Raw genomic sequence first — 25,572 nt, 5'->3', positions numbered from 1 at the left:
ATAACATCCCAAAACACTGTTACAACTTCTTACAGAAGAAACTGAACGAAATCAGCAGTACCTATGCATCTCCCCACATGACAAATCAAACCCAAAGTACAACACCTCTCTGTTTTTCACATTTAGAACAACCACCTGGGAACAAACTGTTCACAAATCATAGGCTTCTGCTCTGTGCATGTTGATGATTCAAAAGTGCATCTACATTCAGCTTCCTCCAACTGGCTATTATGCTACATTATTTCTAAGGGTACAGGTTAAGGGGTACAATTCATCATCCAGCATGACAAAAAACAGTTGAGAAGTTTGTCTCATCTCATAAAGAGAAAAACCTTTATTATCTACTATAGGACAAGGGATTTGCAGCTATCCGCTATTTGAGGAACGTGCTGTTGCTGTAATTTATCTCACTGTATGGGTCATGAAGATGCACAGTGGTGTCTCAAATCAGCTTTTAAAGAAAACTGCATGGAATTTTCATGACATTGTGAATACTGCTAAAACTTACACAATAAAAAAGAAAAAAAAAAAGAAAAGTTTTTTTCATACTTATGAATTAAATGGGTTTCTGAAAATTTCTTCAAGGGCTTTTTTTTTTTTTTTTTTTTTTTTTTTTTTGCATCAGTGATTACTTCTGACAAAGTTCTATTCGGCTTCGTCCTAACAGTGATTCCTATTGAAAACTCCAGACATGTGAGTAACGTTATCTCTTTTCTCCATGAACACTCTTAACAGATCTACCGATATCCTCTGATAGGTCCTATGCTCCAAACATACCTCTCTCCTTCCTACAATAACAGTCCTCTTTGTTTTAATGTTAGCAGGTTCCCTTGTGCACAAAGTTTTATGAGTACATGCATATCTGTACATGAACAACTAGTCCAACCAACAGCTTAATTTACAACAATATGAAAAAACTCTAGGAATGTAAAAAAATGCAAACAAGCAAGTTGAAAAATGTCCTTATAAAAGCTGCGTATTCTGTGATTTTTTCTTGCAGTTAAAAGGAAATATATAGAGGTTCTGACACACAAAAATACTCCAAATCTTCACTGTGCACACTGTGCAGTATGAATTGTAATGACCTGAAAAGAGGAAGGGATAGTAATACTCTGTACTGTTGTTTTACTAAATTATGTAACACAGTGTAACCAACTTCTGTTGCCAGAATAAGCTTTCACTGATCCTTACAACAACTGCAGTTTCAATAAAAGTATGAAGTAGGAGCTTCAGAATCCTGAATGAATGTTAAGCAAAACAAAAACATTTTAATGCATGTTAGAGATTTTGCATGTTGATGCAAATAATAATAATAATGCATGTTGAGAATGGAAGTAGCATTAATGCATACAACAGATCCTGTAACTTCCCTCCATTAATTCTCACTCTACTGCAGGTAAACTTATAGCCTATTCACCTATTCACAGAAAAGGAAAAAAAGAACCTCAACAATTGGCACAAAACATTAAAAATCCTGGTTATTTACTTTAGTGAGTTCATATTCATGAACATTTAAGTAACTTAACCAGAAGTAGAAACAAAACAATTCTGTGGAAAGAAAGAAAATTGAGATAATAAGAAAGGAATACATCTATATCCTTTTCCCTTCATAAACTAAATAAATAAATACTTTAATGAGCTATTAAACATAATTGATATGCACATAACACAGGAATACATAACATACAAATTACTAAAGATGAAAAGGAAGGATGTGATCCTGAAAAGATTTTCTGCACATCTATACAAAGGCATGAACATACACCTTAAGAGCACAGAATTTGAATGCTTTGAACCACTGAAAGACTACAAGACAGAAGAAACTATGCAAGAGATAGGAAAATCGAAGAGAGAAATCAGTTCTGAGAAAAAAAAAAAATCAGGGAAAAAAGACAGAAAAAGAACTCAATATATCAGCAATTCAGAACAATAGTGAAAGATGAAATGAAAGCAATATATTTTAAATGATCTAAATTAAGCAAGAGATTGCAAAATGTGTACTGCGTGGAGAGGAACTTTTATTTTTTTAACCCAGAAAGGCATTCACTACCTGCTCCACTGTGTTTATCCATGTGTGCTGGGTTTATCCCACAAATAATGTATTTCTTTCTCAGTAACTGTATTCAAACTAAATGTTATTTTAAAAACAGATTCAGAAAGACAAAAATCAAAATTTGGAAAAGTACAGTTTTAATGAGACTGAGCATTACTGAGAACTGATCATCCAAGTGAGAAACAAAGTTGAAACATTCTTTTGCAAGGAAATACCCAGAGTATGCTTATTCTTTAAGATTTACACAACAAATACTAAACACTGGAGAGAAAGCTCAAGAGACTCTCATTAGATATATCTATATAAGAATACAAACATATTATATATAGGAAGATCCAACACTTTGAAAATTAAAATCTTTTATTTTAAAACAGAAGGCATATGTAGTCAATACTATTAAAACACCAGAGTTCAACAACATCTTGAAAAACTTTTTAACATTGTTGGCTGTATTTCACTTCTCAGGAAATAATCCCTTTTTTACAAAAACAAACAAACCAAAAAAAAAACAAAACAAAAAGAACCACAACTTCCAATTATATTCTATGTTGTGACAGTTGGACTTGACATAGTATAAACACTTATCCCTCCAGACATCTATTTTTAAATGCATTGTCCTATCTATAAAATTTTAAAATAGAAAGAATATAATTCAATTACAGTTTGCTGAAACTCCTTTATTTTTTTTTTCCTTTAGCTTCTGTTGTTTTTTGTTTCTTCTCAAAGAAAAACCTTTTTAAAAAATCATGTCTTCAAATACAACAAATGTACCAGTAAATGTCAAAAAGGGGCAACGAGAAATATTCACAACCTTAAAAAACAAAAAAGCTAAATATCTAGAGAACTCTTTTTCAGTATTCATAGTCTTAAAAGAATGTGCAGAGTACCTTCCAATTTAGGCACTTGTGCCAAGCATTTCATCCAATAAGCTCTGAGCAATTATGTAATAGCTAGAAATAAATTACGCAGAATTCAGAACTACTGCATAGTAGACGTTATGCAAGACAAGTGAAAAGGCAAACTGTCATCTTCTGCAGCTTATGGGACAGGAATTGTTATGACGCAAACGTATTCCCCAAACTGTGTCAATTATGTTTCTATTAGTGACAGTTTGGATATTTATTTTTTTCTGAGACTTCATAAGTGATCTCTCACCACAGACATGTAGCAGGCACTGATTTGCAGGCACTTCCACTCTAACTTCGAAAAGCTGTTGTTGATGTTGTTATCTTCTCCTGATCAGAAGCCTATGGTTTAAATTTTGCTTTAAATGATTTTCTGCATACACTGTCAAAAAATGACTAGTGAACTATTTTTGTAAAGTTAAACATTGAAGAATATTATTCTTCATCACTGGCAAGAATGCAGCTTCTTTTTTAGTTGTGCCTGGCATTATTGCGAGAGCAGACCCCTAAAACATCTAGTCTAGTTTCATAGGCTAGCTTCTTTTCATCTTTGAATACAAAATCTCACTTCTGTGCTTCAGAGAGCACGGCAATCTGCACCCTCTGCCAACTTCATAAGTATTAATTCACTTAAAACAAATTCCCAACACTAAGGATATCAATAAAACCCAGAATCAAGGCATAAAATTGAAAAGACAGTTACACAATTCTGTGTGTGCTTGCTGCCCTGGCTCACTGTTATACATCCTCACATCAGCCTAATTCATTTGACACACAGTCTCCCCACAGCCGAGAAATCCTAGCTTTCTTACTAGATCTTAGGAAAAGCTTAAATACAAAACCTCCTATGTTTAAGTAATGTTAAGTTTGTGACACAGATCAACAAAAGGCAGGAAATTCAAAGATAACACTGACACTCCATGCTTAATTCATGATTGTTTAACAAAAGAGCCAAATACTATGAGTAACTAATGTCACTCTGTCTGTGTTCTTGGGCAAACAGGTGTTTATCTTGGAGATTATACAAATTCAGCCTCTCCTGTCAGTCTATGTAAATGCTACTGATTATTTAGTGTTTAACAATATGTTGGATATAAAGAAAATTTAAACTCTCATTCAACAACTTAGCATATTACATTCTAACAAAAATCTAATAAAAATGGACTTTTTTTGAAATTATGCTGGGCAAGCATAAATTAAAAAAAATCATCACCCTATAAAGTTCTCAGAAGTTATCAAAATAATATAGTGCAAAATGGAGAAATATATATATATATTATTCATGAATTGATAACTTTTAGCATCCACTCCTATTTCAGTTCTTCTTTGAACCCTCTTTTGTCTTTTTGTGTAATATAACCAAACATATCTCAGGGTAGCAACTTGTCAGAGAAAGTAATGATGCCTATTGCTATATTATCACTGGATAATCAGAGGATTTTAACTATCAGGTTTCAAAGTACATTTTGGTACTTTTATATTTTTTGAATATTAATTGCATATTTATGGCATGTAAACATGTCTAGTTATTTTGCTCATTGCTTTGCTGTATAAAGAATAATAATAATAAAAAAAGAAATTATTGCAATTATGAAGGTCACATATCATAGTCTTTCCTAGAGTACATGAAATTAGATCACATGAATGTGCCTATACATTAAGAGCAGGGCAACGTTTACACTTTCTTCTTTTTTATAAAATTATTCTTACTATTCTTTCTGTAATTATGTTATTTCTTAAGTACTTCCTGCTATCTCAAGCAAATTTAAGTTGTATTGGAAATTAGAAATATCAGTTTTTATTTTCTCCAGTTGAACTGCTAAGCAACCATAAACCAGCACCAGCAATAGCCGGGTAACCACTTTTGCATTACCAGCTGAACAGTTTCAAAGAGAGTTTTTGAAACCCCACATCTTCTGTACTTCATCAAACTGCAAGGAACCAGCTCACCAGTCCTAGGTATGTTTTAAAAACCCACAGAAAATATCTACAGTAACAATTAAAAGTTGGTGTCAAGACTGCAATATCGAAATCAAAAACAAAACCATGACGCTTAATGTATCTTCACAAACAAAAGAAATGCATTCATAGACTCAGGAGTATTAGGAACATCAAACAAAAGAATGAAGTCACATACGGCTCTACGCTCCCACTCAAGTCATGGTCTCACACATCTCTGGACACAACTTACCCACCTTCTTGTGAAACAACTACGAACTGTGAAGCTGCAAGTCTCTGTAAGACCAGCAGAGACCCAACTAAATGATTCCACAAGAAGCCAGGCATACACTTTTTAGCTGATTTCATCTACTTGCCACAAACACAAAGAGTACACGAGGGTTTGAAAGGGCTCTGAGGAAGAGAATGGCTGTTCTTTTCCTTTGTGGAAGGGGGGCAGCTTCTTTGATAAATGAAGTTCAACAACAAACTGAACTTACAGCACAGTAAATAGTGCTTACAATTTAATTTAAGGCAGGATTTTAACTTCCAGACAAAGCACAATCCTACCTCACTATATGGTTCATTTTGTGTTCTTGGATATCATGAGCAGATGAGTACAGTCATCACGCTGGTGTGCTGAAGAGTATAATGATAATCAATTGGTCTTAAGAACCATATAAAAATCAGTCAGTATCACAAATATTTTGCTGGATTGCCTACTGATCCTTACTAAAATTATCTAATTTTATTGAAAAGTAAGACCCTGTCAACTAAAATTTTTTTCAGAAACCCAGTAACTGAACGCAATAATGCTGAATGACTGCAGAATCCAATACATCAGTGACAGGTAAGTATTAATACACAGAAGTCACCAGAAGCTCAGGTTACATGAGTAGGGTTGCAATTATCATCTAAATGCGACATATGTTCTCTGCTTATTCATTCTGTGAAACGCACATTCCGCTTTTCATCTACCTTGGAACATTTCCTCTCTCCCCTCATTTTCTAGTAAGCAATTTTTTTGCTTCAGTTCTTCAGTGTGTGTTTTCCTCCTCCGAGAGAAATCTTGTTTTTCTCTCACTAACTGCAGCCAATGAATGGTGAAATAATTCTGAGAATACCAACTCTCAAGTTGTGGATTCTATTCTTTCCATTAGAATAACTTTCACATGGGTGCCAAAGTCAGTATGGATAAGAAGCAGAGCTAGCAGATCTATAGTACACAAAGAGACAGTTTCACTTAAAAATATATCCAATACCTCTGATGTAATAGCAGTGAAAAGAAACATCTGCACTGTCCCTTTGAGTTCTGTGGGGAGAATACCCTTTCATGAAATTCCAGCAGATTATTGCCATTCACAGATTCAGAAATTCACTGTGGCCAAGTAATAGAAAGTCAAGAAAATCTACATTTTTAATTTTGACAGGATCTATTCTGCTCATGGAAGTATAAACAACTGTAGATAGAGAAAATGGTGCTTCTGGCCCACTCTCCCTTGTGTTCAAATCCTGAACTCTGCGGAGCAGTATACCCTTGAGCACCCATACAAACTGCAGTAAAGTGTAAAATCTGAAGGGAAAAAGACCACTGGAAAGGTAATTTATCACTTTGACATAGTAATTCTTTATAAAAGCTATGGGGTAAAAAGTTAAAACAAAAAAGAGTGAATGAGAATCGAACAACTCAAAATGAACAGCTTAAAGATGTAAAAGTTTGTAAGTCCTACCAAAATTTTAATGTCTAAGTGGGAGTTTGACATTTGAGAATACGATTTTACTGCAGAAATAAATGTCTTAATTGAAAACAGTATGTTATTTGCAGAAAAAAAAGAAAACAAACAACTACCACACAACAAAACACAGTACCCTTAGTACTTAAGTACTAGTGTAAGTACTTACAAGTTTTCTTGTACTGAGTATGAATTATGTTTCTCTATTTGGTCTACCAGATAGAAAGCATACTTCCTAAAACGCTTCTCTCTTTTCTTAATCATAAAAGCATCTTTAAGGGGATCACTGTGTTCATTTAACATACATGCCCACAAGAAGCAATCAATTCACTCATCATTGCCTGAGTGTCCTTTCACAGCACCTTAAAATGCACATTCCCTTTTTGATTCTCTCTCAAATGCTCTCCAGATTCACAGGACAATTAAAAGGACACAAAACCAGACTACACAACAAATGCCAGTTCAAATAAGCAATACTTCACAGCACATACATATATAGTGACTTTCATATTTCTTAGCACATATCTTTTCAAGCAAGTAAAACATGTCCTATTTTTATGGGTATATGTTTTGAAAATGTGCATTTACACACTTCCAACAGTTTTAATAGAGTTCCTATACAAACCTAGTGGAGCAAAAATGTTACGTACCATAGTCAGTGATCTTACACGATACCAAATACAGTTCTTTCAGGTTCTGTCCTTCTTTGGCAATCACCTCCACACACCTGGAAGACATACAGAGTAAAATCGCAGTTAAAGAACAGTAGGCAAATTTTAAAAAGGAAGAGTTCAATCCATAGCTGCAATATAGCAAAGCTCAATTTCTTTATTCTGTAAATTATTCCACACAATCCCACACTGAAAATACATATGGCAGCACGCAGGCACATTAATGAGTAATACACTGGAGAAAAACATTATTTTATATTAAATGCTTCTATATCAGTATTTCCATAAGTTTTTCAACATGTGAATTGCTTGAATATATACAGAAAAATCCTTTGGAAAATAATACATAATTTCCATTTACAATTTCCATTTATGTATTAACGTGTAACTTTGGAAAGTTTATCTTGCAAGATCTAAGCTTTGAGAGTTCTCTTCTAGAAAAAACTATAAATGCATTGTAATGGCAAAGAAAGACAAGAAAATGCTACTTTAAAATCATGTTTACATTTCCTCAGTGATTTCTGTAGGAGTCAACATTCATTAGGACATTAAATATTACATGTCGTTGTTCTATGGTATACAAGCTACAGGGAAGGTTGAGATTGGGTGTTAGGAAGAATTTCTTCACAGAGAGTATGAATTGGCTGTTCAGGGAAGTGGTGGAGGCCTGGGTGGTATTTAAGAGACATGTCAATGTAGTAATGAAAAACATGATTTAATGAAGGAACTCAACAGGTAAGGCTGTTGGTTGGACTTGGTGATCTTGAAGGTCTTTTCCAATATTCATGATTCTATGAGTCTACAGAAGTCGTATAGGTGAGAAGATAGCTCATTTGATTGCCTCATCACAACTGTGACAAATTTTCAATGAAACATGAAAATTATTGATTTCATGTAAGAAAAAAAAATAAGCAAGAAAAACAGTAAGAAAATTTAAATTCTTATAAAATAGTATATAAAAAAATAAACTTTTGATGAAGTTTATATGGAAGTATTATAAGCACAACTGTTGTGTTTATAAATGCCTTCTTGACAGTGCATCACTCCAAACACCAGTTCATAAAATACATTTTAGTCCCATTAATATAAAATATGTCACTTGTTCCATTAGATCAGCAAAGGTGATGATTAGGTTAGTCTCTATGCAGAGATATCTTAAAAAGAGGATTTTATAGCATAAATCATAAGAATTTCTTCTGATCTTGTTTCTTTGTTATCTGATCCTGATAAACCATTTAGTTTTCAGAGTGATTCAGTCACAATAATCTATTCTGACTCTTCAATCAACCCTCCTACTGTACACAAAATTAAATTACTTCCTAATTTTGGAAAAAAAGAAAAAAAAAAAAGAAAAAAAGGTCCTCCTGAATTTGTCATTAGTTTTTGCAAAATACATCTACACCCCCTAGGGCCCTTTTTATCTCCTCTGCTACTACTAAATTATCTGTCTATCTGATTTTACTGTTCGCGCTGCCAATTTTAGATTTTAAAAGCAACCTCTTAATTCTTAAAGATTACAAAATACAATTACTTAATCATAGCCCTTCAGACGTATTTGTCCTCTGCCTTCTTCCTTTTAAAATCTAGAAGTGAAATTGACTGCTATTAATAAAATATAACGCCTCTGAAAGAGTACCTTAGTCACAGTTTCTTTATCATTACCACATATTTTCAGAAGACCTTTGAAAATTTTGTGAACCAAGTATTTAGAAAATACTGGCAATGCTTGTGCTCAAAGTCAGATCTTTTTAGTTTACAGTAACACAGAAAAGAGTATTTGACACAGTCCATCCTGATCCAGAATAAAAACAGAGTCAACCATCAGATTCTTCACCCTTTAGCGCAGATTCTCTGCTGACAATTAGCAAACATGACAATTATTTTTCTTTTAGGAGTCATGCCAAGAAAACAATGGTTTTTAACAACTACAAAGTACATAGAAAACGTCTTTTGTTCCTGTAAAACATCATTTTGATAGAGACACTAGTCTTTGTTAACTGGCCCATAGTGATTCCTTCAAACAGTGTTGGCTTTAAGCATCAGTTTTTTTTTCAGATGGCTTGACTGTTTCAAACCTTGTTATTCGCTATATATTAGAGTCTGGACTTAATACTGTTCATTTCCTCTTAAATGGAAAAAAAAAAAATTAAAAGCCACCAATCTTTCACAATCTTTAGCTAGTCTCAACAGGCAGAAAAAATAAGCAAAAAAATGTAGCTTTGAGTATCTCACTTCTTATAATTGTTTTAAAGACACTAAAATCACCTAATATCTAAAGCAAAGAGGCAATGATATTTCTAGTTTGGAAATGAAAAGTGTTTAATAAAGCTTAAATATGGAATATACAAATTTCTTCATCAACCTGTAATAATCTACATAAATTGTACTAAGTTCAGTTTTAATTTCCATCATCCCTTCTATGGATCATCCATATGTACATTAACTTACAGTACCAAAAGTGGCAATTTATATCATCAATAGCCTCTGCTCTGTGGAGGGTCACACAATACATAATTATTAGTAACTGATGCTTTTACAACATATGGAAAAATAAGAACAGTTTTATAGTTATTATTTTTATCTTTTTAATCTTTGTTAAACATGACAGGAAAGAAAAAGGGTAAAAGAACAAAATGATATTAACCTTTTCCAGAAAGCAAGGATCAAGTCATGATAATTCTGTTGTTATAATCCATCAAAATTATATCCTATGATTGTCACATCTATCTTTTGAAGTACGTATGTACATTTTGTTGAATTAGACAAATCTAAGGTGGCATGTGTATGTGCATGCTTTTTAAGAGTACAAATTTTAAAAATACTCATTTTCTTAACGTTTGTAATACCGAATGTAATACCTAAACCCGAATAAAATTCCAGGTAAAGAAAAAGTCTGATCTTAATAAATCAGAATAATACTGGTAAAAAGAAGTAAAGTTACTATTTGAAACAGTAGCAAATGATGAAGTCATGGAAAAATAGACAAACGAAGCCCAGAAATGCTTGAAGACTAATCCATGCCTGCCAGAGAGCTAACATGATGTTAACTGCTGTGTTCCAAGGCAGAGGAAAAAAGAAGCTTTTTCATTCTCTTAACTGAAGGGGACTGAACAGATTTTTTTTCAGTTCATTAAATCAGTTTTAACTGAAAAAAAAAAAAAAAAAAAGATTAAGTAAGTAATTTACAGGGAAAGAGACATTTCTATTATATTTTTCCGCCAAATGTATTAAAATGCAAACATTCTTCCAGGAAGAAAAGCAATTTTTACACTCAAAATAAATTACTAGCAACGATCCAAGGGCTCATCAGCCAAGGGCTAGGAAAATAAGACTAAAATTTGAGCTTGGAAAGCATGCAAGTATGAATATATACGAGTTGACTAAAACACAAATCTCCTCTTTTTAAATCAGTGTTACTTAGAACCATATAAGACATGAAAATACGAAAACATGAAATACTTTAGAAAGGAATTCCTAACTCATTTAAGCTGAAATATTACCTAAGGAATTCTTATGATAAGTTTTTCCTCTATGCACTAAATATTTGATGAAGGCTGTTCTCTGATAGACTGATGTGCAATTCAGTTTTATTGCATTTGATTCTAAGAGTAAGAAATTAATATCACACACTATGCAAAAGTGGAATAGCAGAAAGTGATTTCACAGACAAAAATGTCAAACAGTATTTCAGAGACCAAGCACATAACTAAAAACACACATATGTAACGCTAACTTAAATTAGAGCTACAAGACTGCAGACGTTTGTAGACAACTAGAACTCGCTCACTCTAATTTTGAATGCATTGACACTGCAGCTCCCCAAAGTGCAACTTATATTCCCAGAATGAGAAAACTCTTAGTGTAATAATTTCTTGCTGTTTGAAAAACCAAGCAAATTTCAAGCAGTAAATAGTACTGAAACAGTGCTGCTAAAATTCCAACAATTTATTTCAGGGACAAAACTTTCAATCTGGGTTAGAGAAACCATACAAACTTACACCAATTGCAAGTAAATGAATACCAGACCAAGCAGACTACATTCATGAACAAAATCTTACAGGCATAAAACTCTTCTGTAAACAAGTTTCTTCTGCAAAAGCAACAAAACTGCATGACTGAGAAACTGACAAGTTTACTGATGACTTATAACGTAGGCCTATAATCTCGCTGGCTCCCACATATGCATCTGTACAATTGATTCACGAAGTCAAGGTTGCTGACATTCCTTTTAGGCAAGAGCCTAAAAACAGAAAAAAATACGATCAAGAAGAAAATGAAGCACTCAGAAAGTACTGCTCTTTCCTAAGCCAACTGAGCCTTACATTTTTTGACTTGCTTGAGGTTAATGAATTAAACTATGAAACTTCCACCTAAAAGATTCAAAAGATTTTTGAATAATGGTAAAATAATTAACACACACAATGTTTATTTTTGGTCTGTTTCTAAAAACAATGGAAAATCATGTTTGTGACAACTGAAAGGAGCTAATGAGAAAACACGACTAGTATATTTGTTATGTAAGTGGTCCTGGGAGACCTTGTTATAGTTCAAGATGTTCTCCATCCCTGAGTGAAACTAATTAGAGTTGCCATACACTGGTTAAGAGATCACAACTTGAGGAAGTGATTTTCAATCACTGTACAAGTTTTTTTTTTAAACTTCTATAGACAAGAAAAAGAAAGGTAACACTGGAGACATTAACACACTCCCTTGGTATGATTCAAAATGAACATCAGATTGTTTATATGGCTTCTTTGCATTTGATTGGCATAATTTCTCTCTAAGCAGAAAAGTGAACACTTCACTACTTTTCAAAGCATAACCACAACTGGGAACCAAAGAGATCCAGCAAAGAACGAGAACTCTTAAATATGTAACAGAAAAACAGAAATCTTTCAGAAAGAAATAGACAGGCTGCTGGCTACCTGGTCTTGGTTTGACATTTTCTTTTATTTATCAACTTATTTACATTGTGAACTACAGTTCAAAATATGTGCTTTCTGATACTTTACAAGAGTGAAAGGTGTGATTTAACTTGTCTTTACTTCTTACACTGGCACAAAATTTTTACTGCCATGTGACTGTTTCAATTACACCCAAAATATATATTTTTAAAGTACTTTAATTTCAACATTGAGAACTGCATCTATAGGAAACTAATCACAGAGACAACAAAACTGACTAAGACTTTCAATCATAAGTACAAACTGAATTTTAAAAGCACTTTTCATTTGAATCCAATATGCAAAGTGTCACTAGTTACACAAGTTAACAGTAATTATCTCAGGGCAGTCATTAAGTTCTGATTAGCAAACCCGTATTCTTTAGAAAATCAATGTAATTTAAAAATTGATTTACCAAACAGTTTTGTTACTTGGAGCTCAGGAGAACAGATAAGCTTTTTTTTTTTTTTTTCCACACTGAAACTCATAAACTACAGAGGTAAGGGCAGACAGGTCCCACAGCGTCTGACTGTGCTTTACGCTACTCAGATGCAGGCAAGCTCCAATCAGAATTACACAGATAAATTAATCAGCACTATGCTCCAGCTATTATGCTGTGCTCCAGCTATTATACCCTGTCTTTCACCAATAAATATCTATTTTCAAATATTTATTAGAAGTCTTATCTAAAATTAAATGCCTTTATAATTCCTGTTACCCTGACTGTATGTAAAGCCAGCAAGCAATTAAGCCAAGAAAGGAGAGATTTAACAAATTATTTAATTCCGCTATCTGGCATTTACATGTAGTAGCATTTCAGGTGGCCTTTAGTTCCTTTCTGACTAGAAGAAACTAGATATCATAATGGACTTAACTGGAATAAACAACTATGAAAAATGATTTTATTCTAAATCCCTCATGAATCTGATATCCCACAGGTAATCATGCACTGGTCTATAGGAGATAATTAAATGGCATCTTTTTTTTTTTCTGAAAAATATTAAAATATTTTGGAATTCAGATATCAGATGAAAAGACCCAGTTAATACAGAATTTCAAATAGTTTCTTAAATCCATTCTGACATCTTGCCAACTGTTATAAACCAGAACTGTTAACTACAGGTAAGTCAATGCACATTTCTTAGCAAGGTTTGTGTTACAAAAATAATGACTTCCTTTTTCAAACATTTAAATTTTGTCTTTCAGCTAAAAACTGGTAAATACTTGGATTACAGGTACATTATAGCTGGACTACTGTACTGTATTTGTGTAAATATGTGAAAATGAATTGGTTACATATATACGGCTTTTTCCCCACAGCTACTGCCCTAACAGCAGTGCAAAGGTAACTATCTATTCACAAAGACAAAAACATACAGATTTAGTAAATCTGCACAGAAGCTATAAAAAGTACCAGGTCATGAAAACTGCAGCTTTTATTTCTATGCATATAAGCAAATCCTTGTGAACTCACACAAACTGCTTGATCTTTCACTGTTTCCTTTTTATTTACTTAAGCGCAATTGAAGTGTACCTATGAGGTGTGCTGAGATTCAGACGCTGAATGTGTGTCTTGGCCAGATATTTAGTTCAGTGACCAGTAACTGATGATGCACATGGCAGCTCAGAAACAGGCCACCACACTGCTGCAATTTCAGAGGAGCACAAATGAGAGGAGACATTCCAGAAAAAGGATGTGTAAATTATTACCATAATTCCTTTGGTACAAATCATATAGGGCCAACAATTGTAGCATTTCTTGCATGGAAAAACAAGCCTTTGAGCAAGGGTGGCCTTACATCTTCATGACCTGTTAAAGGTTACATTTACTTACTTCAAGCCTCAGATGGCCCTAGTCCTTGTGACATCTCATGAAGATACAGCTTATAGAATCAAAATATTCATAATCAGTTTCCTCAAAGAAAGCTTCCAAATTTAACAGTAAATATGACATGGGAACTCCATTTCCCAGAAATGGTCTTTATGCTAGTTTTCAATTCCTAGAATTCTATTCCTAGAATCAGTAGTACTGCTAAGAGTTAAATTTATATGAGATGAGCAAGTTTTACAGGGAGAGGTAATCTCTTTCATTAGACAGCATTAAAAGTAAAATCTTTTACAACATATGAGGAAGATGTCTGGAAAAATTCTCCTATCATAATATCTGATTTTTCTTCTCCATCCTGAATGACATTCAAGTTTGTACAGATTTCTTTCTTCTACAAAATGATGTTAGAGCAGATGGAGAACCAAGATAACAAAATGGGAAAATATATGTAAGTAAATCCAGTTATTGTCATAATTCATCTATATTTGGAAGTGATCTGACGTCCAATCTCTCCATATTTTACGAATTAAAGCAAGTCAGTAGACCCATTGCATTAATTTAATGCCCTAGATGTTACTAAAACTAAGGAAAGAAAAAAATCAAGCTCAAAACATTTTTGGACACACACTCTAAAGGAGACATTAAATAATGTAAGCAATAACTGAACTCTAAACTCAGGCTAACTAAGGTCCATTGGGTAAACGTCACAGCAGAGCTTGTGCATGAAATTAGGTCTATTACATGCATTGTGCACTACCAGAAATTTTCCAATGTACAGTTTTTAGCTGAGACAAAAAACTCCATGTCTTCTAAAATCCTAAAAACTGTGACTTGCAATGAAATACTACATACATCTTGATAAAAACGCCAAAGTCCTTAAAAACTTTACTTTAACCTAGAGAGAAGGCACTGAGATTGCAGTGCAATGACTTTTACTGAAAAAAAAAAAAAAAATAATGCTTGAAGGCAAATTCCAGAACTTCTTCATTAAATGATTATGCATTCCTTTCCACAGAGCTGCGTGGCTAGCATTTCTATTACTGGCACACTGCTTGGAGAAAGTGGAAAAAAAAAAGCTTGAGTACTTTCTATGTTTAGTATTAAGCAAAATATCCTTCTTTCAGCTCAGGTAAGACACTAGCAGTCACATTTATTTGAAACTTAGAGAACACTATTTCTTTCCACATGTTAAAATCTTAATAGATTGTCAATTCCAAGTATGGATTTTTAGTACCATCTAATAATGTATGATCTTCACGTCATAGTATTCATGGAGTAACTCCTAATGCAATCTTACTGGAAAATGATCTGGTTAGACAGGGCATTTGAGTATGCTGTGCCCTTTTGACTAGTGACAAGACACGGCAAATTTCAGTACTTGGATAATTTCTAACTGAGTAACTGCAAGCACAATGAAACAAAGAAGACAAATGTTTGTATTCCTGATTTAAAGCATCACAACAAATATTTTCAGTTTCACCTGTCTTAGGGTCTCCTGAGTCTTGTTGAAATGGTTCTAATTTTGTTAGGTTACTGAGCATGCTCATATATTTGGTGTATCACTGCACTGTTTGTATTTGTTATATAAGAAATACACTCTAAGTGTTATTTGCATGTATTTGCATCTGCAGACAGCGTCTCATTGACTATCCAAAACATGAAGTTAAAATGTAATGAACTGCCACCTGAAATAGGGTTAAAAAAACAACCTTAACAACAACTGGAATTCTGTGGATTTGATAAATTTGTCCTCCTAATCTACTTGAGCAGTTAACAAATTATTATCTTCTAGCTACATTTCTCTGTGCGTTCATCTAAATATCCTAAATTTTGTCAAAGTTTAGATGATTTTCCAGCAAGCCTCAGCTAACTTTATACTGAAACAGAAAAGAAAAAGTTATCTAATTCCGTAATATCATCTTTGCTTTGACACTGATCATTAGATTCAGCTACAGTACAAGGAGAAAAAGCTTAAAATGATTTCTTAAATTGATCCAAGTGGACCCACAAGGGTGCAACTGTCAAAATCATTTGATATTGCACAGTCAATTAAAATATAACATTAGAAAAAGCCAACCAAATTTCTGTGGGTTGTATTTTTGCTTCTCCAGAGAACTCCAACAAGAATTATGTCATGTATTCACAAATCACTATATGTAAATATAACTCCACAGAATGCTTAATAAACCACTATTAACAAAATATTTTTAAAAATATGAAATTACTTAACTGCAGATGTGTCTTTCCATACTTTCCTCCAATAATATATTTAAATTAGGGCTAATACAAGCCACATTAATTTCACTCACAACTTTAAATATATCTTTTCATTCTAAATATCTTGCATTAAAGTAATAAATGTTGCTAGTGGTTGAAGCCTTCCAAGGAAAGCACAATGTTACTATATTAGTCTTAGCTCCAAACTTTGTCAGTCACTTAAACCAGGTCAAACTGAGTTGGAATTGCCAATATCTGTGTAAGTCATTTCTTTGTAAAAGTAATACAGGCACATTTCTTCACTCACCAGGGAAGATGGGGGAGAAAGCAAAGCAGTTAGTGTATGCACTTGATAGGAACAGTGGGAAGCAGGAAAATATTACATATTTTCCATATGTGCAACTCTGAGAAATCACAGAAGGCAAAAGTTGGCTTTCCACATCCATTTCCAGGCAGCTAAGTAACCCAGACAGCAGAAGCATGCTGATGGTCAGCTGGCGAAAGCAATATGCCCACTATTCACAACATTCTGGCTTATTAAGAAATTAATTCGAAGCAGAAACTGTTTGCCAAATTAATTCTGACATAAACCATGTTCAGAATTTCTGTGGCTGCCACTGCTTTTATTTTACATTATTAGAAAACATGCAAGAAGAAACCTCTTAAATAACAAGCACACAGTGCTTCAAGTGTAAATACAGTTAGAGGACATCATGCTTTCTGTAGCGCACTGTGTACTAAGATATTCATAAGCTAGGCTGATAAACATAATTGGAAAAGATTGCATTCTCACTCTCTTAGTTCTGATTCAATTACTGATGTACGAGGTTCACATGGAAGCCTCAAGTAAATCACAGGTTATTGGCAGAACACATCAAGGAGTCTGTTACTCATTGCTAGACATAGCATAGCAGCGTATTACATATTCAGATTATTATATAGATAAACAGCTCCTTGATATTCTTAGAAGCCTACATGTTCCTATAACAAACACAGGTAAACATGAGTTTCTACTGGTCACTAGATCTGTAAGTTCACAGGAGGCCTGAAAACTTGTTTTTGGAGTGAACAACTGTAGTCCCATCAAACAGCGAACGCAAAAAGAACAGGCAATGTCCTCACATTGGTTTGAAAAATGTGCTAATACATTATGCTCGAATTTCGATTTCCAGATGACACTTGCTAAATTCAACATCAAGTACGTAGAGTAAGTCTGGTTTAGAGAGAATGATCCTTTGCTAGAAAGCAAAATTACATTTTTCCATAAATCATGAATGAAAAATATTTTGTCATGGCAAGTAATTTTGAATGTGTAACTCCAAACAGAGTGATGTGGCCAGAAACAGTTTGAGGTGTTCAAACTTGCTTGATGTCAAGCTTAACTACCCCTGCCACTTCAAAGTCTGAACAAGATCTTCAAATATTTCCATTAGTAATTAGTGTCACATGTACTTATGAAGATGCATTTAAGTTAATGTTATGCTGTTGGGCACACCAGGAACCATACAGGCTCAAGCTATTGCTTGGGACTGTGAACAAAATTTATTAGCATTATTTAACTGATCAAAAATAAGATTTCACTTTTTCTTAAAACCAAACCAAAACCAATCAAATCAGCTAACAAATCGTGCTAAAAAAGCAGTCGCTTTTCATACTCATGTAGCCAGTTGTTACATAATGGTACTTATGAATTCTGAAGTCAGGCAATTCCATTAATATGAGGAATCCTAATGCCTTTTTTGATTTAAGTGACTTCAGGCTTAATTCTAGATTTAGAATTAATCCATTACTATGTGGAATCCTAATGCCTTTTTTGATTTAAATGACCTTGAGTTTAATTCTAGACTTAGAAGACAGCGCTCTCATTACTTCCTTCTTGTAACTGTATGAATTCTTCTTTAAGTATGTGGCAACACTTTTTGTTTGGCATCTCTGCTAGTTTTGAGAAAATAAGGACAGTAGCTCTGCTTCTTTCTCTTGTAAAAACAAAGAGGTTTACTAAAACAGTAAGTAGATCTCAAATGTCTTATGCTCACCTGATCTTTCTCTTTTATTGATTTTAATACGATTGCCCCCACTAGTTTGACTTGTGTAGCTACGGCAGAATTAACTGAACTCTAAAACTGAAAGGCCTCAGAAGAGGGTGTTTTTTTTTGTAATTCTGATGAAGTAAAGTGTGAATACTTCCAAGCTGTCACCGCCCTCTAATGAATAAAACTGAGTAAAATTCACCTACCCTGTGACAGGGGTTAGGACGCTGATGAAACTTAAGCTAGACAAATTAAATAATTTTTCCATGATAAGTGGAACAAGCAGGTGAAGTACTTAAAGACCAAGAAGAGTACAGGTTCCATGTCAAGTAATATCATATCCCTTAATAAGACAGTAAATTTCTATTAGAGATCCAGACTAACAAGAGTCTGTAACTCATGCTCTGTAACTCATGGAGAAAGCCATGTTTTTGCAGGTTCCATTGTAACACATGTTTAAACATGGTGGCGACCAACTGACAGAAAAAGTATGTGTCTCTGTACCTTCTAATAAGCTGTAATTCAGCAATCACTGCTAGATGTATTTTACTCCCGTCTTCTTTAAAATACTTTCTGATGTATTTATTTCTCCTATATACATTTCTTAGATATCTGAATCTTCGAAGCTACAATTCTCTAAAACTTCCAGAACTGCAGATAATACAGAATGTGACCATTTTCTCATGCACTTTTCTAGATTCCTGATTACAGCTTGTATTTTTATTTAAAAAATATATTACCAATGCATCTTAGCTGACAAAAAATCTCTCCCAATATGTGACACAGCTACATGCTCAAAGATATACTCAAGTTAAGAACCCTGTAAGGAAAAAGAAGGAAAAGATTGCTGAATTATATTTTACTTGAATGACAGATGAGGGCTACCTTGCTTTTTGTTTTAGGTATTTTTGCAAACATTACAGAGTAAATTACTGTCAAAGCTAACTTAATACTTCTGAGCTGTATATTTAAAAGGAGTACTACAAAATTTACCATTTAAGTAAGTAATTATCAAACATCAATTTAGAAATGTGAGGATTATGACATAATTTCACCCCTTACAATTAGCCCTTAAAAAGCACTGCAACCCTGTATGTGTTAAACATATGCATAAAGTTAATGGAAATCACTAGAATGATGTTATTTTTCTCCTAAGGATAAAACCCACTGGTATGAATATAAACTTTATCGTGTCAGGGATGAATAAGGTCACAGTCACATTCTTACTGCTATAAAATCTAAGAGCTACAACTATTTTACAATTTGACAAGAAATGATTTCTGGAGAACTCCTTTTAGTGTTGATCAGAAATAATTCATTTCAAAAGTATATTCCTTCCAGTCACTTTGACTCTGACATTCTATAGAGTTCTATAATTATCGAAGACAGTGTGAATCTTCTATCCATAGATTTCCTTGATTCCAAATCCAGACAATTGGCAAATATCAGTAGATACTGTCTTAAAAAGGGTAGCACCTCTTTTAAAATGAATTTTAATCAATCACATTTTGGATGTAAACAACTGCTACTTATGGTTTTCTATGAAATAGATAAACTGTTGTTACTGTAATATGCTCTTACAATTTTACATCCCGATTCAAGAAGCTAAAGTCTCAGTAATCATACACAAGTAAGAGAGATATCTAAATGGAATCCAGGTACCTCCTCAGCTAAATCTGAACATGAAGAGCACTCTGCCCTTTAATTACATTACCAGTGCTGGAATAAAGGAACAGCTGTAATTCTTGCCAATCGGTTGGCATCAGCATAAGTACCATCAACTGCTGATTCATTATCCTGAACCATTTTCACTCTCCTTCAATATAAGGAATTATTAAACTGAAGTTTGCTCCTGAACGGAATACTACAGCAATTTAAGAAATCTCAAATCTTGGTTTCTTGTATCTTTCTCTTGTAGGTGTCTATAAACAATGAAATTCTCTCTCAGTCAGTTTGTTTTTGCCAGTGGCAATCTGGTGATTTCTAAAATGTCTCCGTTTGTAAGCATGGCTTTGTCTCTATGAGAAATGCTTGGACACTGGAAAACTTTGCCTTCACTGCCACCCTCTGGGCTCCAAAATAAGACTAGGAACTGTGGCACAAGTACTGCAGGATGCTTTTGACACACAGCATCTTGCACACCCTTATTAACACTAGAAGTATCTGGTTATATAACATCTGTTTCCCCCAGAAAGATCTCTGCCAAAATAATTTTACATGTTATCAGCCAGATAGCAGTAGAAGTTTAAAACAAAAAAAACACAATTATTTTAATCCCAAAAATGAAAATGAACCTATGCTACCACATAAAGTTTTTTAACTAATTTGTGACCGCAGACTGGGACACTTCCTGTTGCTAAGAGGCTGTCACTGATATTCCTGCTTCAGTTCAAAGTATCAAAAACTCACAGATGAGCTGAACTACTTCATTTCTACATTTCTATTATAAATACTACATTTTTATTATATCTAGTAATCTGGTTTAAACGACACAGGTCTCATACTAAATGTCTTCTTATAATACTTTTTGTCAAACTGCTCAGAAGCTTAACTTGTGTTTTTTTAAATAAATAAAAAAAAAAAGAAGAAGCAGCAGAAGCAACAGTAAATGGGCTCTTGGTCTATTATAGAGGAATAGGTCCTGATGAGTGCAACAACACTGTGTTCATTGCTTCTGTTGTTTTACATGATGCATTCTGTAGCGCATTTCCTGAGAATGATGAAATCTATTAAATCAGGGGTGGCTGTACTTTCAAATGCCTAGAATAGGCTGGTAGCTACATTGAGAAGTCAGAATGAGAAAACAGTTACTCTCTTTTCACTTTCTTAACAGTCTCCCTCCAGTGTCCACTTTTCAGACTTTTTCAAACATTTTCAGACTTACACTCAACGTTACTCACTATTGTTCTTACCCAGAATAACACGGCTTAGCATCTGTGACAAGTTAATTGGTTCAAGTCAGATTTGAGAGTTACGAGGGGTGACAACAGTGACATTTCTCAAATACAACGAAAGAATTTTCAGATTAAGTTTGTAGAATGGGAGGATTTCATTTACTACATGGTTTGAAAAACTTTAACCTGGAAGGTCTGTAGGAAGAAAAGTGATAAGAGAAGAATTTATTCCTACATTCCCTCAAAGGAAATTCTCGGAAAATAGGTGACGTTCATTGCATTTGCTGCTACTGCAACAAACTAAAAATTAAAGCTTTTGAGAAAATTCTCGAATTGTTGAAGTCAAGAAAAAAGAAAAGGTTTGTGCAAATATCCCTGACCTTTAAAGTCTGTTTTTTTCCCCCCGTACTTGTACAAAACACAGGATGAAAAAAAGGAAGAAAAAGAATATACTCCCTAGGTTAATATATAGCACTCTTCTAAATTTTGTTTATGTCTCACATAAAATAACTCAAATATGACCTCAGTGATTTGTGCAAAACAGCAGAAGTTCAGTCATTCAAATAGTTCTTCATAGGCCTCTCTACCCATCAAGATCAAGTAAGACAGAAGTCGCTACTAATCTTTAAAAGCACTCAACTAAGGGTCAAAGTCACACAGAGGTTGTTGTTAAACTGTTCTCAAGGATTCTCAAATATTTCAACAGTGGTTTTTGAAGACAGTAACAGTGATGTAATTAAGAACTTATTATCATACTTGGTAATCCTCTGTAAACTTACAGTCAAGAGCCAGCATCTGAAAGAAATAAAATCAGCAGACGAAAAAACGTGATTTGACTTTCTCATTCACAGAAAAGGAAAAGGAGTGGGAGGAAAGGATATAACCCATGAAGAGCTTCCAAAACTGCAGAGGTAAATTACACACTGTAGTAAATTAACTCAATGTTGAGGAAAAAAAATTACTAAAGTCATCAGGAAAAAAAAATGAAAATAGAAGAGCTAGTGAATGTTTTATGTGTTCCCCAATTTATGAGTTCCCTGGATTGAAAAGCATTTGAAGAAATGCATGTCTAAAAAATCCTTTTGAAAATAGTATTATTAAAAATCAAAGAGAAAATTAGACTGTTTGACGTGTTGAACTAACAACCCAGAACTGAATAATGTATTGGCTCAATGGCATAAATGTTTACTGAGTGCAGATATTCCCTGCCACTACTTATTATATTCATATACACAGGAGGCTCCAAAAGTAATGCCTCCTATTTCACAGAATCACAGAATTGTAGGGGTTGGAAGGGACCTCCAGAGATCATCGAGTCCAACCCCCTGCCAAAGCAGGTTCCCTACAGTAGGTCGCACAGGTAGGCATCCAGGCAGGTCTTGAACATCTCCAGAGAAGGAGACTCCACCACCTCCCTGGGCAGCCTGTTCCAGTGCTCCGTCACCTCACTGTAAAGAAGTTCTTGTGCACATTTGTGCAGAACTTCCTATGCTGCAGTTTCTGGCCGTTTCCCCTTGTCCTGTCTCCACTCACCACTGAAAAGAGTCCAGCCTCGCCATTCAGCCCCCCACACCTCAGATATTTATAGGCCTGGATCAGGTCCCCTCTCAGTCTTCTTTTCTCAAGGCTTAACAGACCCAGTTCACTCAGCCTTTCTTCACAGGAGAGATGCTCCAGGCCCTTCACCATCTTTGTGGCCCTCCGCTGGACTCTTTCCAAGAGATCCCTGTCTGTTTTGTACTGGGGAGCCCAGAACTGCACGCAGTACTCCAGATGAGGATTTGTTTCCATGGAAACTACAAGAGATACTAAGCACAATAACACTATTCAAAAGAGAAAATTCTCTGATACAAAACACTATTTTTCATCATAGTCAACAGATTAGCTACACATTTTTGCCAGTTATGAACAAGAGCCTGCATGTCATGCTTGTAAAACACCTGCATGGCCATCCAGAACATGGCTTGCTTTTACATGACTTGTTGTTATATTCACCACTACTGAAATGCACCACAAACAACCTCACTGTGCTCAAATACGCTGCTTGGTCTCCAGAACCAAACAGCATGTGTTGATGAATGTCAGTGGGTGATAATGAGTAAGGAATTCAATGACACATCTTTGCCTCATAGACATTTTCAAGTCAGACACCACCCTGGCAGACTGCCCCTCTGCTGCTGTCTGTCACAAGACAACAAAATGTAATAAAATATTCGTGGGAAGGTTCAACCTCCACTATTACACCTTCAACATTTGCCTCTGATGTCACAGTCACAGGCCAGCATAATAAAATAGGAGGCATTATTTCCAGAACAGCCCTCATACTTTCTAAACACAGTAGGCCTTATTAAAAGTTTTGGGCTTCTTCATGAGGCTTTCTGCAGGGTAAAAAATAGCAGTTCACAATTCTACTTGAGCTCCTTATATTAAGTACAAATATAAATTAAAGTATGAATAACAACGCAAAGCATTTATAAAGTGTAAATAATTCCAAGAAGATGGAAGAAACTTACATTTTTTAGTGTGCCAGATTTACACACTTGACAAAGAAATTGACACAAGTTAGATACCTTGAAAATTAGAAATAACAAAGATGTGTTTTTATCCTGAATGGAATCTGAAATAGCTGTTCTGATTTTAGGTGCACTTACAAAAATCACTGAAAAAAACAATTAATTAACATAACTATCACTGACCAGTAAACATGAGCAGTAATACTGAGACACACTGTGTCATAAGTATTATGATAGCCTTAATACTTAACTGTCCATATAATTCCAAGCTGAGTATTACCTTTCATATCTACATCTGTATATATGTGAATACACATGTAAACAGATATGCAGTTTCCTATTTAATCTTATGATAAAATCTAGATAAATGTGTATGGCAATCAATGCAAAATATGTTTTTGAAAATGTAAGTTCCTCTACAGTAATGTGGAATAAGTAGTTCAGTGTGGCAAGGAGCCAAGGAAAGAAATAAAATCGCAAGTGAGATGCAAAAGCAAATTCAGCTGAAGAATTTTATAAGACCTTGCCTTCTTTTGACAGGTATCTATGAGTGATGGGCATGCAAACAAGGATGGACACTTTATATTCAAGCTAGAAACCTAGAAAACTGGAGAAAACATGCATAACAGCATCCTGAGTGAGTTTTTCTTGTGATTCAGTTCTGACGTGATTGTGATTTCCTTTTAGTCCTACAGAAAGATGTCTCTACATTTCCTTGAGTGTTTCATGCTGACATTGATATTTCAAGAAACTGTGGAAGCCATCAGAATTTGTGAAAGCAGCTGAAATACTGAATCTGAAATATCTAGTGAGATATTTCACTTCACATAGTGAAGCATGGGATAGGAGAAAATCAGACCAGCTTTCCAAACTAAGTGGGAAGTTCAGTATAAATGACAGTTGCTCCTACCTTTACCAGATCAAAGGGTTTCAAGCCATGAATCACGGGTTGCCTGCTCCATACAGATAACCCTTATGTGGGAACAACAGCACTCTTACAGTCCTCAGAAACATACAGTGAAAATCAAGGCTCCAGTTGCTCTTTCAATGAACGTCTGTACATTGTGTATCATTCATTTAGACATGTGTCAGAGTCAATACTAGTTTACTACAGAAATAAATGCAGAAATTATGATTTTGCTTCTACTTATGCTGTTTTTAAAATCACAGCCTCTTAGCATTAGCTCAATTATCCCAGATAGGAAAAATACATACTCTTTGCATTTTCTGCAACAAAAAACATCAATGGAATTCCTTCTAACTGTATTGAAAGGAGATGCATTAGCTGTCTGGTTATTGTAACTAAGATAAAATGTGCTACTTCATGTATAAAAATAGCAATAGTTCTAATACTGGTTATTTGCAGGCTTAACTAAATAGAATGTCTACTGAGAACAGCAATTTATGGCAACAGAATTAAGAAAATAATTCAACATACTCTGTCAAAATGGAAGATAGTTTTGAGTCACTTTTCATGAATTCTTAGAATTGTAACAGTACCAATTTCTTAACCAGTACAGTAGCATTTTGCTTGAAGCATTCCTATTTTCAGTGTGTTATGGTAAATTACACAAATATCATGTTTCAAACAGTTTAGAGTATGTGGGGAAGGTGAGGTAGCCAGCTGCAAATTTATTTCTATAACTTCATATTTGCACTGCTGAAGATAGACAATTATACAGTTTTATGACTGTAGATGAAGTATCTAACTAGATATTCCTTGTTTAGTTAGAATACTGCAAGAAAAGCAGAAATGACTTCTGACATTTTTTCAAAAATATGTGGTCAGGAATGGTCTCAGAGCATCTCTGAGATGAAGAATTTCAGAGTGTTGGTTGATAAGGAGA

General features: G+C 34.3%; 1 protein-coding gene across 1 annotated transcript in view; it reads right to left on the bottom strand.

Moving 5' to 3' along the window:
• FBXL17 (F-box and leucine rich repeat protein 17) overlaps positions 1–25,572 on the bottom strand; it is a 284,374-nt gene that overhangs the window by 83,511 nt on the left and 175,291 nt on the right. Inside the window, exon 7 of the mRNA XM_042864916.1 lies at positions 7,280–7,356. Within this exon, the coding sequence (XP_042720850.1) occupies positions 7,280–7,356 (77 nt within the window). The remainder of the gene's footprint in view (positions 1–7,279; positions 7,357–25,572) is intronic.

Source organism: Lagopus leucura, unplaced genomic scaffold (assembly GCF_019238085.1).
Source record: "Lagopus leucura isolate 7727_CA_CO unplaced genomic scaffold, USGS_WTPT01 Super-Scaffold_774, whole genome shotgun sequence".
NCBI classification, from domain to species: domain Eukaryota; kingdom Metazoa; phylum Chordata; class Aves; order Galliformes; family Phasianidae; genus Lagopus; species Lagopus leucura.
The sequence above is the reverse complement of the archived record's forward strand: the minus strand, read 5'-3'. Positions and strand labels throughout refer to the sequence as shown.